Below are 20,108 nucleotides of genomic sequence, written 5' to 3' on the forward strand. Positions count from 1 at the left end.
ATGCTGAGGGCCAGTTTACGCCCCTCAGTGCGTCTCCCCTTCTGCCCTCAGGACCAAGTGGACCACTTGCTGGCCCTGAAGGTGCGAGTGAGGTCCCTGAACTCGAAGCTCTCGGCACAGGAGAAGAAGGAGCTGCTCTCCGACCTGGAGCAGGAGAAGCCCCAGACCAAGCTCCTGTACATCACGCCGGAGATGGCGGCCTCCGCCTCCTTCCAGCCCACCCTGAACTCCCTGGTGTCCCGCCACCTGCTCTCCTACCTGGTGGTCGATGAAGCTCATTGTGTTTCCCAGTGGGGACACGACTTCCGTCCCGACTACTTGCGCCTGGGTGCCCTGCGCTCCCGCCTGGCACATGCCCCGTGTGTGGCTCTGACCGCCACAGCCACCCCGCAGGTCCGTGAGGATGTGTTTGCGGCTCTGCACCTCAAGCAGCCGGTTGCTGCCTTCAAGACTCCCTGCTTCCGGGCCAATCTCTTCTACGACGTGCAGTTCAAGGAACTGCTTCCTGATCCCTACGGGAGCCTGAAGGACTTCTGCCTTAAGGCGCTCGGCCAGAAGGCTGGGAAAGGGGTGAGGGCTGAGCTGGGGAGCACAGAGCTGGGGATTGGTTTTCTAAGACCTTTGCTTTTTCTGGCTTCCTTAGCCCAGACGAGCTGTAGCTGCTTAAAGCACAGAGACTCGTCCCTTTGGCTTCCTGGCGTTGTCCCCTCACTGGGCTCTCCTTGTCCGGAGATTCTCTGACTGTGGCCTTTGCAGACCTAGTCAGGGTTTGAGGGAGGAGGCAGAGGAGTTTGCTTGGCCGGGCCTCGGCGGGGCTGAGCCGCTTCGGTCCTGCTCTGTGAGAGGGGCAGAGCCCTGCTGGGCGGCCTGCCTCAGGGAGACGTGGGGCTGATGGGAGACGGTGCAGAGCTCCTGTTACAGAGGCCGCAGGACGACGGGCTGACGGCTCGCATTCCCAGCGCTGATTTCCTTCCCGTTGTCCTGTCTTCGCCTTCAGGTGCTGTCCGGCTGCGGCATCGTCTACTGCAGGACCAGAGAGGCTTGTGAACAGCTGGCGATAGAGCTCAGTTCCAGGGGGTTGAAGGCCAAGGCCTACCACGCAGGTGAGGGCCGCCCGGGCCACGTGGTCCGCTCCACGCTCTCAGGCCTCTTGTTCCTGTGGCTCCTGAAAAATCAGGTGGTCTGACATCTTTTCTAGCTTCCCAGGCAGAGCTAAAGTGGTTCACTTAAATCCACAAGAAGGAGTCTAGCCAAGAATGTGGTCTAAAATGAGACTGTGACCCCGGAATGCTTTCTCTCGCCCTGTGCCCGGCAGCCGGGGAGGAGTTGGTAAAGCCTAGCGGCTGCTGGTGTAGAAAGAGCACAGGCTTTGGAGGCCAACGGACTTGGGTTTGAATCTTGGCTCTAACATGCATTGAGAACACAGGCCGGGCCTTTATATGTATTAGCTCAGGCTCAGAGAGGCTGCGTGCCTGGCCCATGGTCACACAGCAGTTAAGTAACGGATTCAGGGTGTGTGTGTGTACAGTGCCCGACACAGTGTCAAACCCAAGACAGACCCCAAGGGAACCCCAAGGGAAATGCGAGCTCCCTTCTCCCCCTCCCCCCCCCTTAATAGGGCTGAAGGCCTCTGAAAGGACGCTGGTGCAGAACGAGTGGATGGAGGAGAAGGTCCCCGTAATTGTTGCCACCATTAGCTTTGGGATGGGAGTGGACAAAGCCAACGTCAGGTGAGCTCTGGTTCTTGTCTTACCTGCATGGTCAGGGCCTGGCTCGGGGTGGGCTGCCAGGAGGACCAGGTCCCTGTGTTCCTTCTAGCGCCAGCGGGGCAGGAGGCCCCCGGGGAGGGTCCCTGGTACACAGGCCACAGTGTCTGTGCAGCGGCTCCCAGTGATGGCACAGCACGTTCCGCTGAGCCCCGGGAGATGGGCAGCACTCAGGCCACCAGGCTCACTCATTGCCACAGCGCCGCTCGCTCACGTCTTAGCAGACGGGCCCTGTGAGGGGTGGAATGAACCATCTTAACCTGCTCCCTGCGGCAGGTCAGAGGCAAAGCGCCTGTTCCCATCACTGCTTGTTACTGCTGGCTGACGGGCCGGAGGAGACCAGTACAGCCGGCCTCCCAGGCCCCGCTGGCGGCGGTTGGGAGTCTGACCTTGGGGAGACGTTTGGGCTACAGACTGAAGCGCTGGGTTCTGAATAACACCAGCAATGCTGCCGTGCATGGTTAATGGAGCTCTTCTGCATACGCTGTCTTGAGACGCACAGTGACTCTGAGCTGGTCAGGGTAGGAATCAGTCTGCATACTGCATTTGGGAGAACACGGACTTTATATTTTTATGTTTTAGACTTTTTTTTTAATATATTTTATTGATTTTCTACAGAGAGGAAGGGAGAGGGATAGAGAGCTAGAAACATCGATGAGAGAGAAACATCGATCAGCTGCCTCCTGCACACCCCCCACTGGGGATGTGCCCGCAACCAAGGTACATGCCCTTGACCAGAATCGAACCCGGGACCCTTCAGTCCGCAGGCCGACGCTCTATCCACTGAGCCAAACCGGTTTCGGCTATGTTTTAGACTTTTACTGATTTTACTGGAGTGACATCAGTAAATAACATTATGTACAGTTTCAAGTGTACAGTTCTACAATACATCATCTGTCTGTCGTATTGTGTTCACCACCCAAAGTCCAGTCTCCTTCCGAGCACGGACCTGGGAACCTGAGTTTGGATGCTGGGTTGGCTGTGTCTTGTTAGGGGCCAGCTTTGAAGTTAGACACCCCCAGGCTCAGACCCTAGCTCTGCTGTCATCCCCTTGCCATGTCACCTTGTACGGTTCACCTCTGCATCTCAGGCTCGTTGTCTCTGACATGGGGCTACCTCCCATGCTGGTGACTAACAATTCAATGAGACAAATATATCCACTGGTTCCTAGTAGGTACTTAACGTTATCCCTTTCCCTCTCCGGAGAGATTCACAAGGACCTTTTTCCAGGCTGTGGGGCTCATAAGTGGCCTCATCTGATTTGTTTGTTTAAGTCTAGTATGTGTTTCCCCACGGGACCCCTGACCGAGCGGTTTGGTTTCTCGTATGGGTTGGAATTGCCCCTTGACTGCTATGGCTCTGACCTGGGCTGCTCCGTGGCAGGGAGGCCTGCCAATGGGCTGCAGGTGCCCTCGCCATACTTCACCCTGGGGTCCTCTCTGCCTGCTCGCCCACCCGGCCCTGCTCCGTGGAGAGCCCCGCTCCACCTGCTCAGAATCACTCCTCCCCTCAGGCCTCCTGCCACGTCTCATGCTGCTTGCCCCTTTGGGTCCTGCAGGTTTGTCGCCCACTGGAATATTGCCAAGTCTATGGCTGGGTACTACCAAGAGTCTGGCCGGGCGGGCAGGGACGGGAAGCCTTCCTGGTGCCGCCTCTATTACTCCAGGAACGACCGGGACCAAGTCAGCTTCCTGATCAGGAAGGAAGTAGCAAAACTCCAGGTAAGTCCCAGGCAGTAGTAGCCCTTCCTGTCCAGACTCACAACTCTCCGATTTCGTGCAGCTTAAATCTGAACTCGGATGGAGATGCCGTAAGCTAGAGGGGTGCTCCTGGGGCTGGACAGTATAGCAAGGGGGAATTGTATGTTGGTCGATGGGCATTGCAACAAGCTAGGTTAGACTTGTTTTCCTTTTAAGATTTTAAAATTTATTTTTAGAGAGAGAGGGAGGGAGAGAGAGAAACATCCACGTGAGAGCAAAACCTCGACTGTCTGCCTCCTGCACGCCCCCTACCAGGATCGAGCCCACAACCCACGCATGTGCCCCGACAGGATATCGAATTGGCAACTCATCGGTGCATAGGACAACGCCCAACCAACTGAGTCATACCAGCTGGGGCTAGACTTCTTTCTTTGTTTAATTTATCTTAGCACAGTCTTGTGTGTGCATGTTATTTTGCATAGTCAAGATCAGTCCTGCCTTGTTTTAATCAGCATTGTTACATAAGCATTTTCTCATATTTTTATATAAGTTCTTGGTTTTTCTTTTTAGTCTTTATAAAAACCTGATCATGCATTCTTTGTACAGAGCCTAGAAACAGACCCACGTGTAGAAGGAAAATTGATGTAAGGCAGGTAGCATTGCAAATCAATAGAAAAAGGATGAACTGCTGAATAATTGGTGCTGGAAAAAGATAAAATTAAATTCCTACCTCCCATACCGTACACATACGAATTACCGATGGATGAAAGACCTCAACAAACTGTAAAAATGGGGAGAAGTACTGTATGGCCTTGAGGCAGGGAAGAGGATGTCAAGATTTTAAAAGCAGAAACCATCAAGGAAGATAACCCTTATTTGACTAAATTCAAACTAAAAATTTCTATAAACACAGTGATAAAGGAGCCATTGTTGGGGAAATATTTGCAACATGCATAAGTGACTGCGCACGTAGGGAACTCTTACAGGTGAGTGAAAGGCAACAGCTGAGAGCAGCAAGTCTGAGTGTCACAGGGAGGGAACCCAGACGAGGGAGCGTGCGAAGAGATGCTCGCCGTCACGGAGGGGTGGGAGGAACGCAGACTAGACGACGAGCTGCTTTACGCCCACCAGACCGGCAGAAATTAAACCCTCATTGTGGGCTGTGGAAAGGGTAACTCACAGCGTTGTCAGGAACGTAAACGCCTACGACTGCTTCAAAGAGGGGAGGTGATAACGCGTAAGTGGAGGATGCTGGTGCTCTGTGATTCGGCAATCCCACGTCTGCATAGACAACCTGTCACGTGTACAGGGATGTACAGGGATGTTGGCTGCAGCACCTAATAGTCAATCAGACTCTTCCTCTGTGGAGTGTTGGATAAGAAAACAGTGGGTTAGTCGCAGGGGAATGGTCTAGAACGGAGAAAAAGGACCCAGTACATCTACATGAATCAATGTGGATAAATCCCCCAGAGCATAATGTGTGAAGTTGCAAAAGAATACATGTAGACTTTTCCTAAAGAAAGGTGAAATACAAGTACTTACTTCCAGTCCCACTAAAATGACAGCATAACAACTACACACACACGCGCGCGCGGGGACAAGGAGAACAGGAAAGAAGACACCAGGAGGGAGGAATGTCAATGCGTGTCTGCCCATTGATAAGAATTTATAAGGAAACCTGGCAAGCCCTAGCTGGCTTGGCTCGGTGGGTAGAGCGTCGGCCTGTGGACTGAAGAGTCCCAGGTTCGATTCCAGTCAAGGGCACATACCCGGGTTGTGAGCTTGATCCCAGTAGGGGGCGTGCAGGAGGCAGCCGATCAGTGCTTCTCTTTCATCATTGATGTTTCTATCTCTCTCTCCCTCTCTGAAATTAAAAAAAAAATAAAAAGAAAACCTAGCAAGATGGATGAATGTAAGACATATTTTTAAAAGCAGCAGCTTTTCTCTGCATTAGCAGAAGTACCTAGGAATGGAAATGAAAAAGGAACCATAAACTAAATAGTAGATCTGGAAAAATACAGAATGTGGAAGGCAAACAAAAGGCTGGAGTTGAGACTAAATAGAGCGCTTCCACCCACTGACACAAAACAAAGGACATGAGAAAAGCGCATCTGAAGATGTTCACTCATCAGCGACCACATAAACGAAAACTTAAGTGAAAGGCTTGGCATGTGTGTGGCCTGGGGATGGGCCCGCGTCCCCCTTGCAGTTACCCAGGTAACGCTGATGCACGGTCAGGTTTGGGGACACTGTTTTGTAAGTGGCTTTCTTACTCTCATTTGATGTTTTTCTCTCATTTTTTGAGCTACAAGGTAGTTCACCTATGGAAGACTTTTGCTAAACGGTCGTTGCCTTTTTTTTTTTTTTTAAATATATTTTATTGATTTTTTACAGAGAGGAAGGGAGAGGAATAGAGAGTTAGAAACATCGATGAGAGAGAGACATCGATCAGCTGCCTCCTGCACACCTCCCACTGGGGATGTGCCCGCAACCAAGGTACATGCCCTTGACCGGAATCGAACCTGGGACCCTTCAGTCCGCAGGCCGATGCTCTATCCACTGAGCCAAACCGGTTAGGGCCGTTGCCTTTTTTTAACTGAATTTATTGGGGCGACATTGGTTGATAAAATTATAGAGGTTCCAGGTGTACGGTTCTGTAATCCATCATCTGCACATTGTATTGTGTGTTCACCACCCCAAGTCACGTCTTCCTCCATCTATCCCCCCTTTACCCTCTGCCACCTCCCCCACCCCCTTTCCCTCTGGTAACCACCGGAACAAATGGTCGTTTCTTGTCTCCAGGAAAAGAGGGGGAACAAAGCGTCTGATAAAGCTGCCCTCCTGGCCTTTGAGGCCTTGGTGACCTTCTGTGAAGAATTGGGGTGAGTGACTTATTCGCGCGTTTCTGAACAAAATGTTACTGAGATCTTTTCCATGCCCCGCACCCACTCGTTAACCAGCTAACGTGGGGCCACTCTCGGGCCACCAGGGGCCCCTGCCTGCATGGGGTGTCTCCGGCCGGGCAGCCTGGAAGTCGGGACCCTTTTTTTCGTGGAAGACCCCAGAAACGGACGGCGTGAGGACTCGTTGAATATTTTGGGTCGTCGTCCATCCACCCTACTTGATCCCCTTCTGGAATGGATGGCCCCATGAGCAACTCAGTCCTGAGCCCTTGGCATTGTGGCTTCACGGGAGGCGCCGCCCTCAGCCTGGACCCGAATAGGCATGTGGCGCGGCTTCTCTCTCGGCGGGGGTGCGTGATGGGCTCGGAGAGAGATCAGCTTTCCTCGCATCGTGCCAGCCTGCCCCCTTGGAACTCACTTATCTATCTGATCTGCATCTGCTGCCGGCGGGGCCGCGGGGTGCCTGGGAGCTGCAGTGACAGGCAGCTGGCGGTGGGCAGGTTCCGAGCACAGCCGCTGGGAGCAGTGTGGGCGGAACGTCCAGGGGGACTCTGGACAAGCTGGGACCCCCTTGCACTTGTTAGCCCTTCGGTCTAAAACGCTCCTCCACCCTCTGCTTCCTCTGAGCTGCGGCCATGGGGAGCGTTCGGTTATTCGTGACCCGGCTCTGTACCTACTAGTGTCAGAGGAATGGCAATTAGGTTTGAAGCGACCTCCGGCCTCCAGGCCTCCCTTAGGCCTAGATTGAACTGGGCTCTGGGGAGCCGTGGGGGACTCAGTGGTGAGCACAAAGGGACCTGCTTTTATGGGGCTCGGCTCAGTGAGAAAGACAGACGCTTATCAGAGAATCACATAAAATGTATAATCCAGACTGTTCAAGGGGCTTTGAGGGAAAGGTGCACGGTGTTTGGAGAGTGAAGAACAGGTGTCCCCTCTCCTTGGCCCCCCGAAAGTCAGGTCATGACTCTTCAGTCTGGTCCCCCTTCTCAGGCAGAGGGAGTGCCCCAAACACAATGGCGAACAGCATGAGAAGCAGGACGGTGATGACGAATATGCTGATCACGGCCAGGCCCCCCTGGTCCCAGGGGTTCTGCCAGAACTCTTCCTTCCAGAGGCGCCTCTGGTCTGCTATCAGTGTGTCCATGTGGACCTGTGAAGGGGACAGAGGCCCTGAGTGCTGGGTCTCTCCAGGCCCTGCCCCAGGCGCCGCCCCCGCCCTGCCCCCAGGTCCACCCGCGGGCCATCTCCGAGAACCGCAGGCCCCGTGCAGCTGGCAGGCGCTGACATGAAGGGGTCTCTGGGCTCGATGCCTCCTGTGGAAACGGGTGAGGGCTGGCACCCCCGAGAGGCCTTTGGGTCCTGTGGAGGCCACCTCTGGATTCTCAGAGGTGTGAGCAAGGATTTCCTCTCCCAGCCTGAGACCTACTCGGCTAAAGCTTCGCTCTAATCAGCCGTGGGCAAACTATGGCCCGCGGGCCGGATCCGGCTGTTCTATCCGGTTCTCTTGCTCTCCCCTCCGCTCCTTTACTTTGAATTTATATTAGTTCACACAAACACTCCATCCATGCTTTTGTTCCGGCCCTCCGGTCCAGTTTAAGAACCCATTGTGGCCCTCGAGTTAAAAAGTTTGCCCACCCCTGCTCTAGATCCTATTTTTCCTGCCTCGATTGCCAAACATTGGGAGCATTTTGAGAGATCAGCATGACTGCAGAGGAGTGGACAGCCTTGAGCTGAGACCTCTGGAAACTTCCTTGGAGGCAAGCCTGTAGCCAATAGAAGGGAGTCAGGGCAGAGATGGAAGGAGTCTTACCTGACTCTGCTGTTAACACTCCTGAGTCCTGAGAGGGCGGATGGGGTGACGCTTAGGGGCCCACACTTTGAGGGATGAGCTGGAGAGGCCAGCAGGTGACCAGAGCTGTGTTCTGACTCAGAGAAGCAGCTGATGGGAGGAAAAGGTGTCCTCAGTGCCAAGTGGCCTTGACCCAGACCTCATTGCTGTCACAAAGGTGACAAAGGTGGGCCAGAGCCCATTGCCTAGCAACCTCTGGTCCCTTTCTGCCTTTCACACTTACTCCCTCAGCTGCATTCTGTCCTTCTCTGATGTCAATGGGTGGGGGGGGGGGATGCTGCTCAGGGCACACGTGTGGAGATGCTCTCCCTAAGAGAAGTCAGCCTTGGGGTGAGTAGGGGAGGAGACTGGAGCCAGGGCCCTTGCCCCAGGCCTTCCATCCACCTCCGGGAAGCGGGTCCTGCCTCCCTCTGTCAGGATGAGCTGTGGCCTGAAAGGACCTGCCGGGAGCTCGGAAGCCCTGGGGCTGGAACCACCCCTCCGGCTCCCTCCTGCCGTGCAGGGTGAATGGGTAACTGCGCCTCCTGCTGGCACCTCTTGGAACTCATTTCTGGGCGGAAGTGTTTATCCCCATGGAGGCTCTGGGTGCTGTGGGCCTACCTTCTCCCCGGGCCTTTGTCTGCAGCTGCTTTGTGTGGTTGGTTCCTGCCCACTGTGTGACAGGCAGCTAGGAAGTGGGAACGGGCCAGTGCCCTGGCACGTGATGCCTGGCGGCCACCACTCCACAAGTCAGGTGTCAAGCTCCGCTGTGCCAGGCGCTGCTGCCCAGCGTGAATCAGGCAGGCCCCCTCCCAGAGCTGACATTCTAGCGCACTGTCCTCACCCTGCTCGTAGGAGCACCTCGGAGCTTTTCGAAGCGCCCGTGCCCAGGCCGCGTCTCGTACCACTTACGTCACTCCCTGGGCATGTCAGCCCCCTGCTGTGAAGAGCTGGCCACGTGATTCGGTTGCGCAGCAGGTGCAAGGAGGCGGGTGAGGTGCCAGTCCCTCTTAGCAATCCTGGGCTTCATGGACCCGGGCCGACCTGACTAATGCCCTTGGCCTCCTGACCGCTCCCAGCCCGTGGGCGGGCCTCTAGGATGCCCTTGTACTTCCGCTCCATCCGTGACGTCGATGCTTATCAAGAATCAGCTGTTTGTTTCAAACCTGTTGGTGGCAGTTGTCACTGTAATTACATAATTGCGCTTAATAGTACGTGGAAAATGAAGCAACAAGGATAGCCGAAGCCCCAGTTTCACAGCTGGGGACAGGCACGCTTAGAGAGCCAAGGAGTGACTGCGCTGGGTGTGAACTCTGCTCCGCCTCTCCGCTCTGAAGCTGTGCGGACCTCCGTGCGTGGGGAGCCGTCCTTCCATCAGTACCTCCCTGACCACTTTGGAATGACCCTGGAATCACTCACCCAATGCTCCTGCCCATATATCACCATGGTGTGGACGGCTGTAAACATTTTGTGAAAATGCAGGAGGATCTCACACTCGGTTTCTTTGGAGGTGTCTTTAAGTTCTTGCTCTGCTTCCACGAAACCAAATGAGACAATCCAGGAGCTCTGGGCAGCGGGCCACACCGACCAGGACAAGACCCTGGCCCCCCCTGCGTCAGGAAGACCATTGCTTTCACCACCTTTGTTAGTCACTTGCTGGCCCCGACCAGAACATTCTGCCGAAGGGACCACCATGAGGAGAAGTGGGCTGGGCGGGGGAGAGGGTGCTGTCGGTGCCTGTGGCGGGACCTGGCCTGGGCCTGACGGGACGCCCCTGGAGGAGAGATGTTTGCGCGGAGACGTGGAGACTATGTCAGAATTAGAATTGGGAGTTGGGTTCTGTGGCAGGCGGCAGGCCCCAAGGACAAGGAGGGAACTGTCTTCAAGGACAAATCAATTTGCCTCGGTGTTTTATGGTCTAGAACTGGTTTTACCCACAAGCAAATAGGCTCGTCGCCGTGAAGGTTTGGGTTGTGGATTGCTTTCCGTAGTTAATGTTTGAGAGACAAGTTGCAGGACCAAACCGGTTTGCGGGCTCTGCACCACATTTTGCAGAGCCTTGCATGAGACTCCCTGCACGGGTGGCTGCACGGTGGCATCTGAAAAGGCACGTTGCACAGACAGTGACTGCACGGGCCTTAGGTGCAGAGTGAGGCCCTTTTGGGGAACCGAGAGCACAGAGGCCATAGGGGAGCCTGCTGGGCGAGCGTGAGCCCGCCTCAGACACGGGAAGTGACCGCAGGCGGGCCGCAGGTGGGTGGCCCGGTCCAGGGGCTGTGGTCCAGAGGGGAATGGAGAAGTGTTGGGTCTGCAGTCAGCCAGACGGTCTGGTCTCGGGGCCCAAGACAACCTGAAGGCGCCTCTTCCAGGGCCACCACCCATCCTGCTGTGCCTGTTTCTCCTTTCCCACCACAGCGGCGGGGAGGGGAGGATTGCTGCCGCCTCTCCATCCCACCTGCCCCAAAGAGATCCAGGCTGGGAACTGCCATTGCTGGCGCAGCTCTGGGTGTGATTGAAGCCAGCCTGGGGCTTGGCCCGATTGGCGGGGGGTGGGGAGGGCTCAGGGTGCGCCCGTTTGCCAAGGAATGGGGAGGAGCCAGCCCCCTGAGGACAGGGACTTGTCTTGTTTTGGACACAGCAGTTAGGTACTGTGTGGCCTGGAGGAGAAAAATGCAAATAAACCAGCCAGCCCGCCCGTCAGTACCAGGGTTGTCTCTGTGTCCTCCACTTCTTGGCAGCTGGACCAGGAAGCTAGAATCTTTTCTAACAAAGAGGTTTAGGCCCAGCCACCCCAGGAAGGAACATCCTTTATATACATATATACACATACATATACATATATATGTTTTTGCGTGTCATCCTTGCGCAGGGGCCATGCCCATCTTCTCTGTGTCGTTCCAATGTTAGTGTATGTGCTGCCAAAGCAAGCGCGGGAAGGGACATCCTGATGCGGGTGAAAAGTCGCACGGGGACTGGGCCGCTGCCCTGTTGGAGTTCTCCTTCCGGGAGGGAGACCTGGTTGGCCCCACCCGCTCACAGGGGGTTACTCTGAGGCAGTTCAGGGTGTGGGTGTTTGGGATGTGGGGTTGGTTGGTGGAGGTAATGGAATCAGAGCCTTCGCTCTGGGAGGCTGGGTGTGGCAGTGGGGGCTCTGCAGCCGGCGGGCTGGGCCTAGAGGCGGCTCTGCCACTTTGCAGCTGGGTGAACGTAGACAAATTATCTAGCGTCACTAAGGCTCATTTCCTCATCTTTAAAACGTGGGTACTCGTGTTATCTACAGCATTGTCATTGCGATGATTACATGATGCAGCCAAACTCTTACGACAGTGCCTGAGCATGCACAGTGTGCGCCCTCGGTGGCTTTCTGTTGCCTTTATGGCCACACCATCATCACTGTTGTCATCATCTTTCTGAATCCCATTCTTCAGGGTCGGGGGGGCGGGGTTGAGGATACGGCAGCTTCTTGGATTTTTTTTATTTTGTACAGATGTACTTCCTCTCTGCATTTTCCATCGAAACCAAACCCACAGGTCCCTGGACACCAGGAAGTGAAACTAGCCAGAGAGCTCCCCCGCCCGCCTGCCTGCCAGCTGAAGGGGGCGGTGGTGGCGGGGCTGGCGTCCCCTCCCCACCCCGTTTCTGGGCCACGGGCTTCTGCCCTCAGGCGGCCAGAGCATGGGCTGCCCGGCCAAGATGGCAGAGGCACGTGCAGACCTCTTTATGGCTCGGGACCAGCGGGGTCGGAGGGGAGGTGCCCTGGGAGCCTCTGCCTCCCGGCCGTCATCCTGGGTTTGCACCCATGTGCCACGTTCTCTGGAAGAGCAAGCGGACTGAAGTGGAGGCGGGGCATCTGCGGAGCTCTTAGCACGTGCCCCACGCTGTGCCGGTGCTCCAAGGCCATCTTAGGTCATCCCACGAGCACACCCCAGGAGGCAGTGACCGGGACTAGCCCATTTCCCAGGGAGAAAGCGCGGCTCGGGAAGGTCGCATCCCTGACCTGCATTCCCACAGCTGGAGTGCTGGGGCGAGGGTTTGAACCGGGCAGTCGGGCCCACAAACGGGGCAAGGGTGAAGGCGTCGGGACTCAGGTGTGGACAGAACTGGGGCCCGGCCCCTCTCTTACTCCCGCGGTTGGGGAAGACCAGAGGCCCGAGCCTCTAGCGCGAGAGTGCAGGCTCAAGTTAACGGCAGTGGCAACTGCTAAGTGGCGTTTCTGAGCCAGCACCTGCCTGGGACACACGCAGCGTCCATCGCTGCCCAGTGGGCGTCTGGGAGCCAGAGCTCGTCAGCGGCTGGTGCTTGACAGGCATCGCCCTGCACCCGCCACTGGTCCCACAGCATTCCCGCCTGCGTGGTCCTCCCGCTTTCTCGGGCACAGGGAGCGCGCTGGTCACGCCCTGGTACTCTGGCACGCGGCGCTGCTCACGCACAGAATCAGCCCAGCGAGTCTGATGCCCAGAAACATAACGAAAAAGCTTCTACTGGGAAAGAAACAGGCAAATACTGGGCTGCGATATTGACAAGCTCCCTCTCTGGTGGGGAGCGTGGGCCCAGGAGCTCTTGCACAAAGTCCCAGCGACGGGGCGGCTCCTCTTTGGCGTGGTCAGCAGAACCCCAAGGCCAGCTCCCCCAGGTGCGGGCTGTTCTCCATCGAGGTTTGGGGACCCCGCTTCGGTGTTTGGTTAAAAAGTGCAGGTAGGCCAAGATCCCTGGTGGTTTACTCTGTCCTTGAGACGGTGGCTCCCCCTCGGCACCGTGCTCACTGCAGGGGGAGGGCCTGTGACCGTAACGGCCCTTGATTCCTTGACAAGCCCCCACGTGCCAGGTCCGGGTCCTGGGCGGGGCCAGAGCTGTGACAGTGGACTTGGTCTCGAGGAGTCAGGGCTGGGGGGGCCAGGCCGACACCCGGGCGTGGCGTCATAGTCTCCTCTCCAGCTTCTCGGTCAGCTCTCCGTCCTCATGGCGGGGTCCCAGGCCGCACCTGGGCCTTCCTGGCCCTGGGCTCGGGGCAGCAGCACTGAGTGCAGCAGCAGCTACAGGCTACCAGCAGCAGCAGCAGCACGGTGCCTGGAGGGTCGGGGAGAGGCAGAGGGCACTGAACTTCGAGGTGGGAAGAGAAGGAATGCCCACCCCTTCCCCAGAAGCCCCTCTGGAGGTGTGGAGGGCCTCTGCCCGGAGCCGGGCACGCTGGGCAGAAATACCCAAGGATCTCCATGCCGGCCACTGGAGCCGGACCTCCTCCCTGTGCTACCTCCTCCGCCTCCCGGAGCTCTGGTCCCTTCATCCCTGGGGCAGGATGCTGGGTGCCTCTGGTCCCAGCACCACCCAGCCCATTCCTTGAGGCATGTCCCAGGACCAGAGGAAATGCCTCGTTTCCCCCAAGGGACACCTGCTTCCCCTCCTCAGCCTGGGAGACACCGAGCCACTCCGCCAGCCCTCAGGCCGGCGCCGTGGTCTCGCCTCCCGGGTGCCGGGAAGAGCCGAGGAGAACCCGAGAGCCCGACTCACCTGTGAAGAGGACGATGACCGAGAAGGCCACGATCTCCACGGGCTCGGCCTGTGGCAGCCTCTGCAGCTTGAGCAGCAGCCTCTCACCCACCCAGCGCATCTCCTGCATGAAGTCGGCGGCCCCCATGCTGGGCCAGCTCCCGGGTTCCTGCCGGCTGTGCTGCGGAGAGAGAGCACCTGAGTCCCCACGGGCAGGCGGCTCCGAGAATCCACCCTCCCGCTCCCCTGTGCCCGCAGAACGAGTTTGTCAGGTCTCACCCGAGTTTGTCAGGTCTCACCCTCGCGCCCCACTCGTCACGCCCCACGCCCCACTCGTCACACCCCTGGTGGCTCAGGAGGGAAGGAGCCCGTGGGCCCCTGCTCAATGGTGGTCCCCAGCCCCCCACAGCTGGCACTGCCCGGGGGGAGGGAAGCTGGTGATGACTGAGCTTGAGGCCCTGCCGGGAGCCGCTCAGTAGCGCTGGGCACGGGAGGGGTCTGCCAGCCGCCAAGGTTGGCCGTTGTTTCTGTGTTGGGGTGACTTCACGCTCACATTGCTTGGTCTCAGACACCAGTCCTAGGTTTTGTAGGTGCCCTGGACTGGCGGCTCCCCTGGTGGCCCTGGGTCACTCAGAACGGGGGTACCGGCAGGGAGAAAGGGGGGGTGCCGAAGCGAAGGGCCAGCGTGCAAGTCGGGCATGTTGTGGAGCAGAGGTCCCTGCCCTTTGCCTCACCTGCGGCCACCGGGAGCCCGGCCTCTTAGGACAGGGGCCAGCAGCAGTGTGCCCGCCCAGCCCGAACCTGCTCTCCAAGGCAGCTCTAATGCCAGGGCGGCTGGCAGGTGGCCGGGGCTGGTGCCAGACCTTGGGCTCTAGTGACTGCCGCCGCGTCCCGGTGTCAGCCAGGGGTTCTCCGAGGGTGGCTGCGGTCTGCGAAGCCCATCACTCCCGTGGTGCCACCGCACAGCCTCCGTAGAGCCGCCCTCTGCCCTGGGCCGCCTCCCGCCTCCCTGTGCGGTGCAGCCCTTGCTTGAGCCGCTCGGGGTGAGGAGGGACCCACAGCGACCACAGCTGCCTGGTCCTTCTCGGGCAGCACGGACTATAGAAGGCGGGACCTCGTGCTGTGGTCACTGAGGACACCTGTGCCCGCTCTGCCTCCGTCCCTCAGACCTGCGCCCCCTCCTCCAAGTCATCTCTCTGGCAGTTTCGCCAGCTGCCCACCGTAGCTCTGTCTGTTCTGTCTTGGATTGGAAGCTGCCCCCCTTCCTGCTTCGGCGACTGATGTCTCCCGAGTCGCTCTCGTGTGACGTGAGGATGAGGTGCCCGTGTTCCGAGGCTGGGGGACTGGCCACCCGGCGGCACAGAGCCTGGACCAGGGAGGAGCCCAGCGCCTGGGACTGCCCCCGGGTGCGTCTGGCCAGCGCAGGAGCGTTGAGGTGGCCGTTGGGGGAGTGACCTTCCTGCAGCACCTGGGGAGTTTCATCTGCGTCCTTCATCCTGGAATGTTTGTGCTGTGGGAGGCGAGGGAGGGAGGCCGGCTGGAGACTGAGCCGTTTTAAGTGATGCTGGGGCGGCAGGCAGTGATGGCTCCGTGGAAAATTAGCTGCTTTCCTGTCAAAAGCGGGACCCTTCCTTCTCTCAGCCCCCTCCAGGGGCAGCACGCTTCCCCAAAGGCGATCGGGATCCGGTTCTCAAAGGTGCAAAGGCACGGATGCCCAGAATGCCACAGGCCATCCCTCCTGCCTCCTTTCTTTTACAAATGGGGAAACTGAGACCCGAGAGAGGAAGTGACTTCCCGAGGTCACCCGGCCAGACAGGTCTGACCAGCCCTCCCTGCGCTGCCCCACCCTGTCTCAGTGGAGGCCCGTCTTGGGCAGCCTCCTCTCTGACCAGCAAGATAAGTCCGCTCACGGGCAGGTCGCCGAGGGCACTGCCCAGCGGGGGCTCGGCTCCGTGCCCTGGGCCCTTGGGAGCCGGTGGGCTCTGCAGGGCAGCCGGAGCGCGCCCTCGTGGGCCCGTGACACTGCTTTCACCAGGCCCGGCTCTCACAGGCCCAGCCGCACCTGCTCTGTGAGAACCACCGAAGGACAGATCCTGCACGTCTTTGCGTCTCAGGTCCTCCATGTTCCTCCCAGAGCCACACTGAACCGCTTTCCCCCACTGACCCTGGAGCAGGCCCCTCCCTCGCTCCGAGGCCTGTGGCACCCCGCCCCCAGGTTCCCACCCTCGGGTCTCATTCCAGCGGGGAGTGCACAGGGTTGAGGAGCTGTTCTCCCTCCCTCTTCGTCCAGACTCGGTCGGCTTTTCCAGCCTGATTGGCCCCATGCCTGCACTGCCTAATGTATCCATCAGACACGCTCCTTAAAAGAGGTGGACGGAGGGCAGGGGGGCGGGGCAGCTCTTCACTGGTGCTCCCATCCCCAAAGCCCCAGGAGGGCTCAGAGGGTGTGGCACGGAGGCCCCGCCAGTCCAGTCGGAGGGGCGTGGGCTCTGGCGGGAAGGAGGAAGGTAGCCCAGGTTGGGAAAGGCGGGGTTTGTTGATCGGAAGCCTCAGCTCTAAAGTCAGCCGTCCTCCAGGGATGTCTGACGTCAGAGAGTGCAGGCCTCTGCCCGGAGGACCCCGCCCCCCTGGGAGGACTGGGTTCGCAGCAGCAGCAGCAGGCGTGGACCTGGATGGCATGCTGGCTTTGCACCCAGGGCCTCTGGAGACCAGAGTTGGCCAGCCTCGCCCATCGGGGCTGCTCCCTGGGTCCCATCTGCGCCGGAACAGGCGTGGGGCTGCTGCACGCGGCTCTTCTGGCCTAGAGACCGATAGCAGCCCCTGGCCTTTCAGTGGCGCTTTGTCATCTCCAGCCTGGGCTTGAGCAGGAGCCTCAGTGGGGACCACCGGGGAGCCGGAGGGGCCCCTTTCCTGAGAGGGAGGCGGCACATTCCAGCAGGTCCCAGGCGGTCCTCCCAGTGGGCTATTTAAAGCCAAGGCCAAGGGGGCGCCTGCCGCCTGGTGCCCAATATAGCCAGCAGCCGTCAGGTGACCATGAGCTGGTGCCCCAGCTGCTGCTCTGTAGGGAGCCCTACTCGAGTTTCCAGCTGTGGCCTGGGGAGAGGGGGTGCTCTGGGCTGGCTGCCTCTCCTCCCGGTACCTTCCCAGGTTGGAGGGAGGGGGGCAGGCCAGTTAGGGGGTCTATTGAGAATTCTCCGTTTTTCTGATCTTTCTGTCTCAGGTCCACCAAACTCTTTGTAAAACTGTACCTTCTGCCTATGAACCAGGGAACCAGAGGCCCTCCCAACCCCCTGCTGGCGGGAAGTGGGGGGAGCGTCAGTTAGAAGCAGCCAGAGCAAGCGTTGGCCCTTCTTGGACCTTCCCCGGGTGCTCCCCGCTGGAACGGCCGCTGGTGGAGGGGAAAGTGAGCAGGGCAGAGAGCAAGGCTGGCCGAGCTGGCCGGACCGGGAAACATTCCTGTGTGTGTCATCTGGAACAGACGGCCTTGCAACAGAGTGGCCAGGCGTCCAGACACCTGCCACTCGGGACACAGCTTCCCTGTTCCCTCCTCACAAAGCTGATACTCCAACTGCCCGGGGAAGCAGGCGGGTGTGTTTGTGACTGATAAGCACAGTGGTCGAGGGTGCAGGGCCCCAGGGCTGCTGGCTCAGCGCCTGTTCTTCAGTCAGGGTGGTTGTAGCCACCTTGCCCCAGGGCTTTGTCTTATTGGAGAAAGAGCTAGAATGAATAATAACCTGAATGTGTGGGAGACCTGGGTGGCCAGCAGGGCAGAGGTGCCTGCCCCCTATGTGCCGTGGGGAGCCACCTCACGACGCCGCTTTTTGTCTCAGCTCCGTCTTGCAGTGGGAAGTAGACACTGGTCCCTCCCTCCCCACCTTACCCGCTGCCTCTGACACAGCCCAGCGACTTGTCTCTTCTCCCGCGTGCTGCCCTTCGCTGTAGGACTAGAGTCTCCCCAGCCACCCGCCAGGCCAAGGCCCACAGCCTCTGCCGAGCCAGGAACACTTGGGCGATCCTTGGCCCCACGTCGCCGTGGGCCGCGTTTCTAAGTAGACACTGGCTTGTTTGCTTTGGGGAAGGCACCTGGAGGGCCGGGGAGACTTTCACCCTGGCGTGAGGACAGGGAAGCAGGAGTCAGCCTCCTGGGCAGGGCCACTCTCCATGCTGCCTGGAAGACGGGCTAAGGACAGTGTTACCGTGGTGCAGCAGCGGGCCAGACACTAGGGACCTCCTCTTTGCCCCCCCACCCCCAATCTCAGTCGCACTGTCCTCATCTTCTCCCCACCTGGCCCGGGTTGGGAGGCTGGCCCTCTCACTCCCGGTGCAGCCTTTAGGGAGATTCGGCCCGTGGGGCTCTCAGTGGGCCCCGGCAGGAGCACATGAGCGGAGCCCGGAGCCCGGGGCTGAGGACACCTGGTGGTCAGCAGGCCCAGCCCCCACGAGAGGCGGCTGCGGCGGTTCTGGCCTGGGACACAGAGCGGCAGAGCTGCCTGGGCTGGGGAAGAGGCCGGGGCGGGCGCTGCCTTGGTCCTGGGAAAAGGGAGGCTCAGTGGGCAGGCGACGTTCCTCTCCCAAGCCTGGCAGCCACATGCCTCGTGGAAGCCCCCTGAATGGAAAGAGCTTAAACTAATTTGCAGAGTAAGCAGGCACCCTGCCCCTCGGCCGCGTCCCCGGTGCTGGGAGGCTGCAAAGCAGGGAGAGCCCAGGTTGGAACTGGGGGCCGTCTGCTGACTGTGACCAAGTGTGTCCCCCATGGTGTATGGTGGCCCTCCATCCATGGGGCCGGGGACCTTGCTGCTCCGTTCCCTCCATCCGCACCCCCTCAGCTGTGGCCACTCACCTGGGAGCTCAGGTGCTGGAGCTGCGGGTGCTGCTGCAGGTGCTGGGGAGCCAGGCGGCCCGGCCTCTTCTCCTGGGGCCTGTCCTCGGCCTCCCGCCACCTCGCCTTGCTTGTCACCCGCCTCTTTGGTGACCCAGTGCTGCTCCCTGGATGCCTCTCCCCCTGCCAGCCAGCGAGCGCTGTGCTGGTGCTGACAGCCAGCTGCTATCTGGGCTTCAGCTTTTTTGTTGTTGGTCGTCCAGGAGATCCAAGTGTCAAATTACACGGGGCGGCCACTGAGGGGGGAGCCGTGCCACGGGCGGGGAGTCCTGCTGAGAACTTGCCCTGCCCCGGGAGGTCCCAGGAATGGGCCCGGCTCTGGGCTCTGTCTCCGGCTTGTTCCTCCTCTTCCTCTCCCTCCTGGTGGGTGTGTGCTAAGCCACGTGGGCTGGGCCTGGGCCGGGAGCTGATGAAAGAGGAGGGTTCTCTGTTCCCCAGCCGAGATGACCCCAGGGAGGTTCCCGCTGAGGTGTGGAGTGGGCAGGGAGGGAGGGAGGCCTGCCACACGCCCAGCTCCTGGGCTCCTGCCTCAGGAGGGCCTTTGGCTCACATTCCCACCACCCCAACCTGCAACCTCAGGCAACTCCCTGGCTGGTCCTCACTCTGGCCTCTCTAGGGAAAGAGTTAATAGTGGGGGGAGGTGCCAGACCACCCAAGAAGCCAGTCCCCCCACCCCCGCCAGGAATTCTGGGGAAGAGCTCAGGAGTCCCAGTGACCTGGGAGTGGCCCAGGCTTGGCCTGCTGGCTGGGGGTGTGCCTCGTGTGCCTCCGGCCTGGAGGAAAGTGGACCCTGCCGTCTCCTTGCCAAAGAGCGTGTGCCAGGCCGTCGCTGCCCTCGGGGCGGCTGTCGGGGCAGGCTCCAGGCCAGGCCGGGCCCTTTGACATTTGGCCGGTTGTGCCACCCAGTCCACCAGACTGTGCCTGGAACAGGACAGGAGCCCACCCCAGCCTGCGTCTCCGAGCTGTCAATGGAGCCCTTTGAGTGTGAGCACAAAACCCCAGTGAGTCAGGGCTTGGGGGAGGGGAGGGGTAAGGAAGCCAACCTTGCGGCCACACCACTTGGATGCCAGAGCCTCCCCGAGGCCGGACAGGCAGCCACTGTGCCGAGGTACAGGCTTGGGCTACAGAACGTGTTACACCCTGGTTTTCTGAGCGGCGCCGACAGCGCCCTCTGGTGGCCGTCTTGGCCTCCTTGCCGTCTCTGGCCATTCAGCGTGCACCCTCCATTCAGCTAAAGGCAGCCAGGCCGGCTTCCTAGGGCTGGCTAACAGTCAGCTCTTGTTCCTGAAGCCTGCTCCTCGGGGTCTCAGCTGTTAAGGGGTTTCTCGCACCAGCTCCTCTTGTCCCTGGGACGGGGCACCTGGACAGCTCTGCCTACGCGCGCACGCGCACATGCACACACACACACACACACACACACACACGCTTGCAGCTGGACTGGCCATTTGTAAGGGACTTGACAGAGCTGTGAGGCTCCTATGAGATGAGGAGTCTGCGATGCTTAACACCGTGCTGACACGTAGCAATGCTCAGCCCGAGCTTAGG

The 20,108-nt window shown here is 59.2% G+C and overlaps 2 protein-coding genes across 4 annotated transcripts in view; one reads left to right on the forward strand and one right to left on the reverse strand.

Annotated features, from left to right (window-relative positions):
* Nucleotides 1-20,108, forward strand: part of RECQL5 (RecQ like helicase 5) — a 28,159-nt gene that overhangs the window by 3,512 nt on the left and 4,539 nt on the right. For both annotated transcript variants that reach the window (XM_080679135.1, XM_080679136.1), the window contains exons 4-8: nucleotides 52-570; nucleotides 998-1,103; nucleotides 1,619-1,730; nucleotides 3,325-3,487; nucleotides 6,269-6,348. In XM_080679135.1, the coding sequence (XP_080535261.1) occupies nucleotides 52-570; nucleotides 998-1,103; nucleotides 1,619-1,730; nucleotides 3,325-3,487; nucleotides 6,269-6,348 (980 nt within the window). The remainder of the gene's footprint in view (nucleotides 1-51; nucleotides 571-997; nucleotides 1,104-1,618; nucleotides 1,731-3,324; nucleotides 3,488-6,268; nucleotides 6,349-20,108) is intronic.
* SMIM5 (small integral membrane protein 5) lies at nucleotides 10,992-18,908 on the reverse strand. 2 transcript variants are annotated; one of them, XR_013961167.1, is made up of 4 exons: nucleotides 18,525-18,908; nucleotides 13,706-13,865; nucleotides 12,443-13,264; nucleotides 11,679-12,354 (listed from the first exon to the last, which is right to left on the reverse strand). XR_013961167.1 is itself a non-coding variant. In XM_080679609.1 (3 exons), the coding sequence occupies exons 2-3, from the start codon at nucleotides 13,830-13,832 to the stop codon at nucleotides 13,155-13,157; spliced, it is 237 nt and encodes a 78-aa protein (XP_080535735.1). In that variant the 5' UTR covers nucleotides 13,833-13,865; nucleotides 18,525-18,908; the 3' UTR covers nucleotides 10,992-13,154. The 2 variants fall into 2 exon arrangements, 1 of the variants encoding a protein (XP_080535735.1); XM_080679609.1 differs by having other exon boundaries at nucleotides 10,992-13,264.

Source organism: Plecotus auritus, assembly GCF_963455305.1.
Source record: "Plecotus auritus genome assembly, chromosome: 7".
Taxonomy (NCBI): Eukaryota; Metazoa; Chordata; class Mammalia; order Chiroptera; family Vespertilionidae; genus Plecotus; species Plecotus auritus.

Coding starts and splice junctions, on each gene's coding strand:
- SMIM5 (XM_080679609.1), bottom strand. CDS start 13,832: ATGGGGGCCGCCGACTTCATGCAGGAGATGCGCTGGGTGGGTGAGAGG. Junction 13,265..13,705: donor GGTCATCGTCCTCTTCACAG/GTGAGTCGGGCT, acceptor CCGACCCTCCAG/GCACCGTGCTGCTGCTGCTG.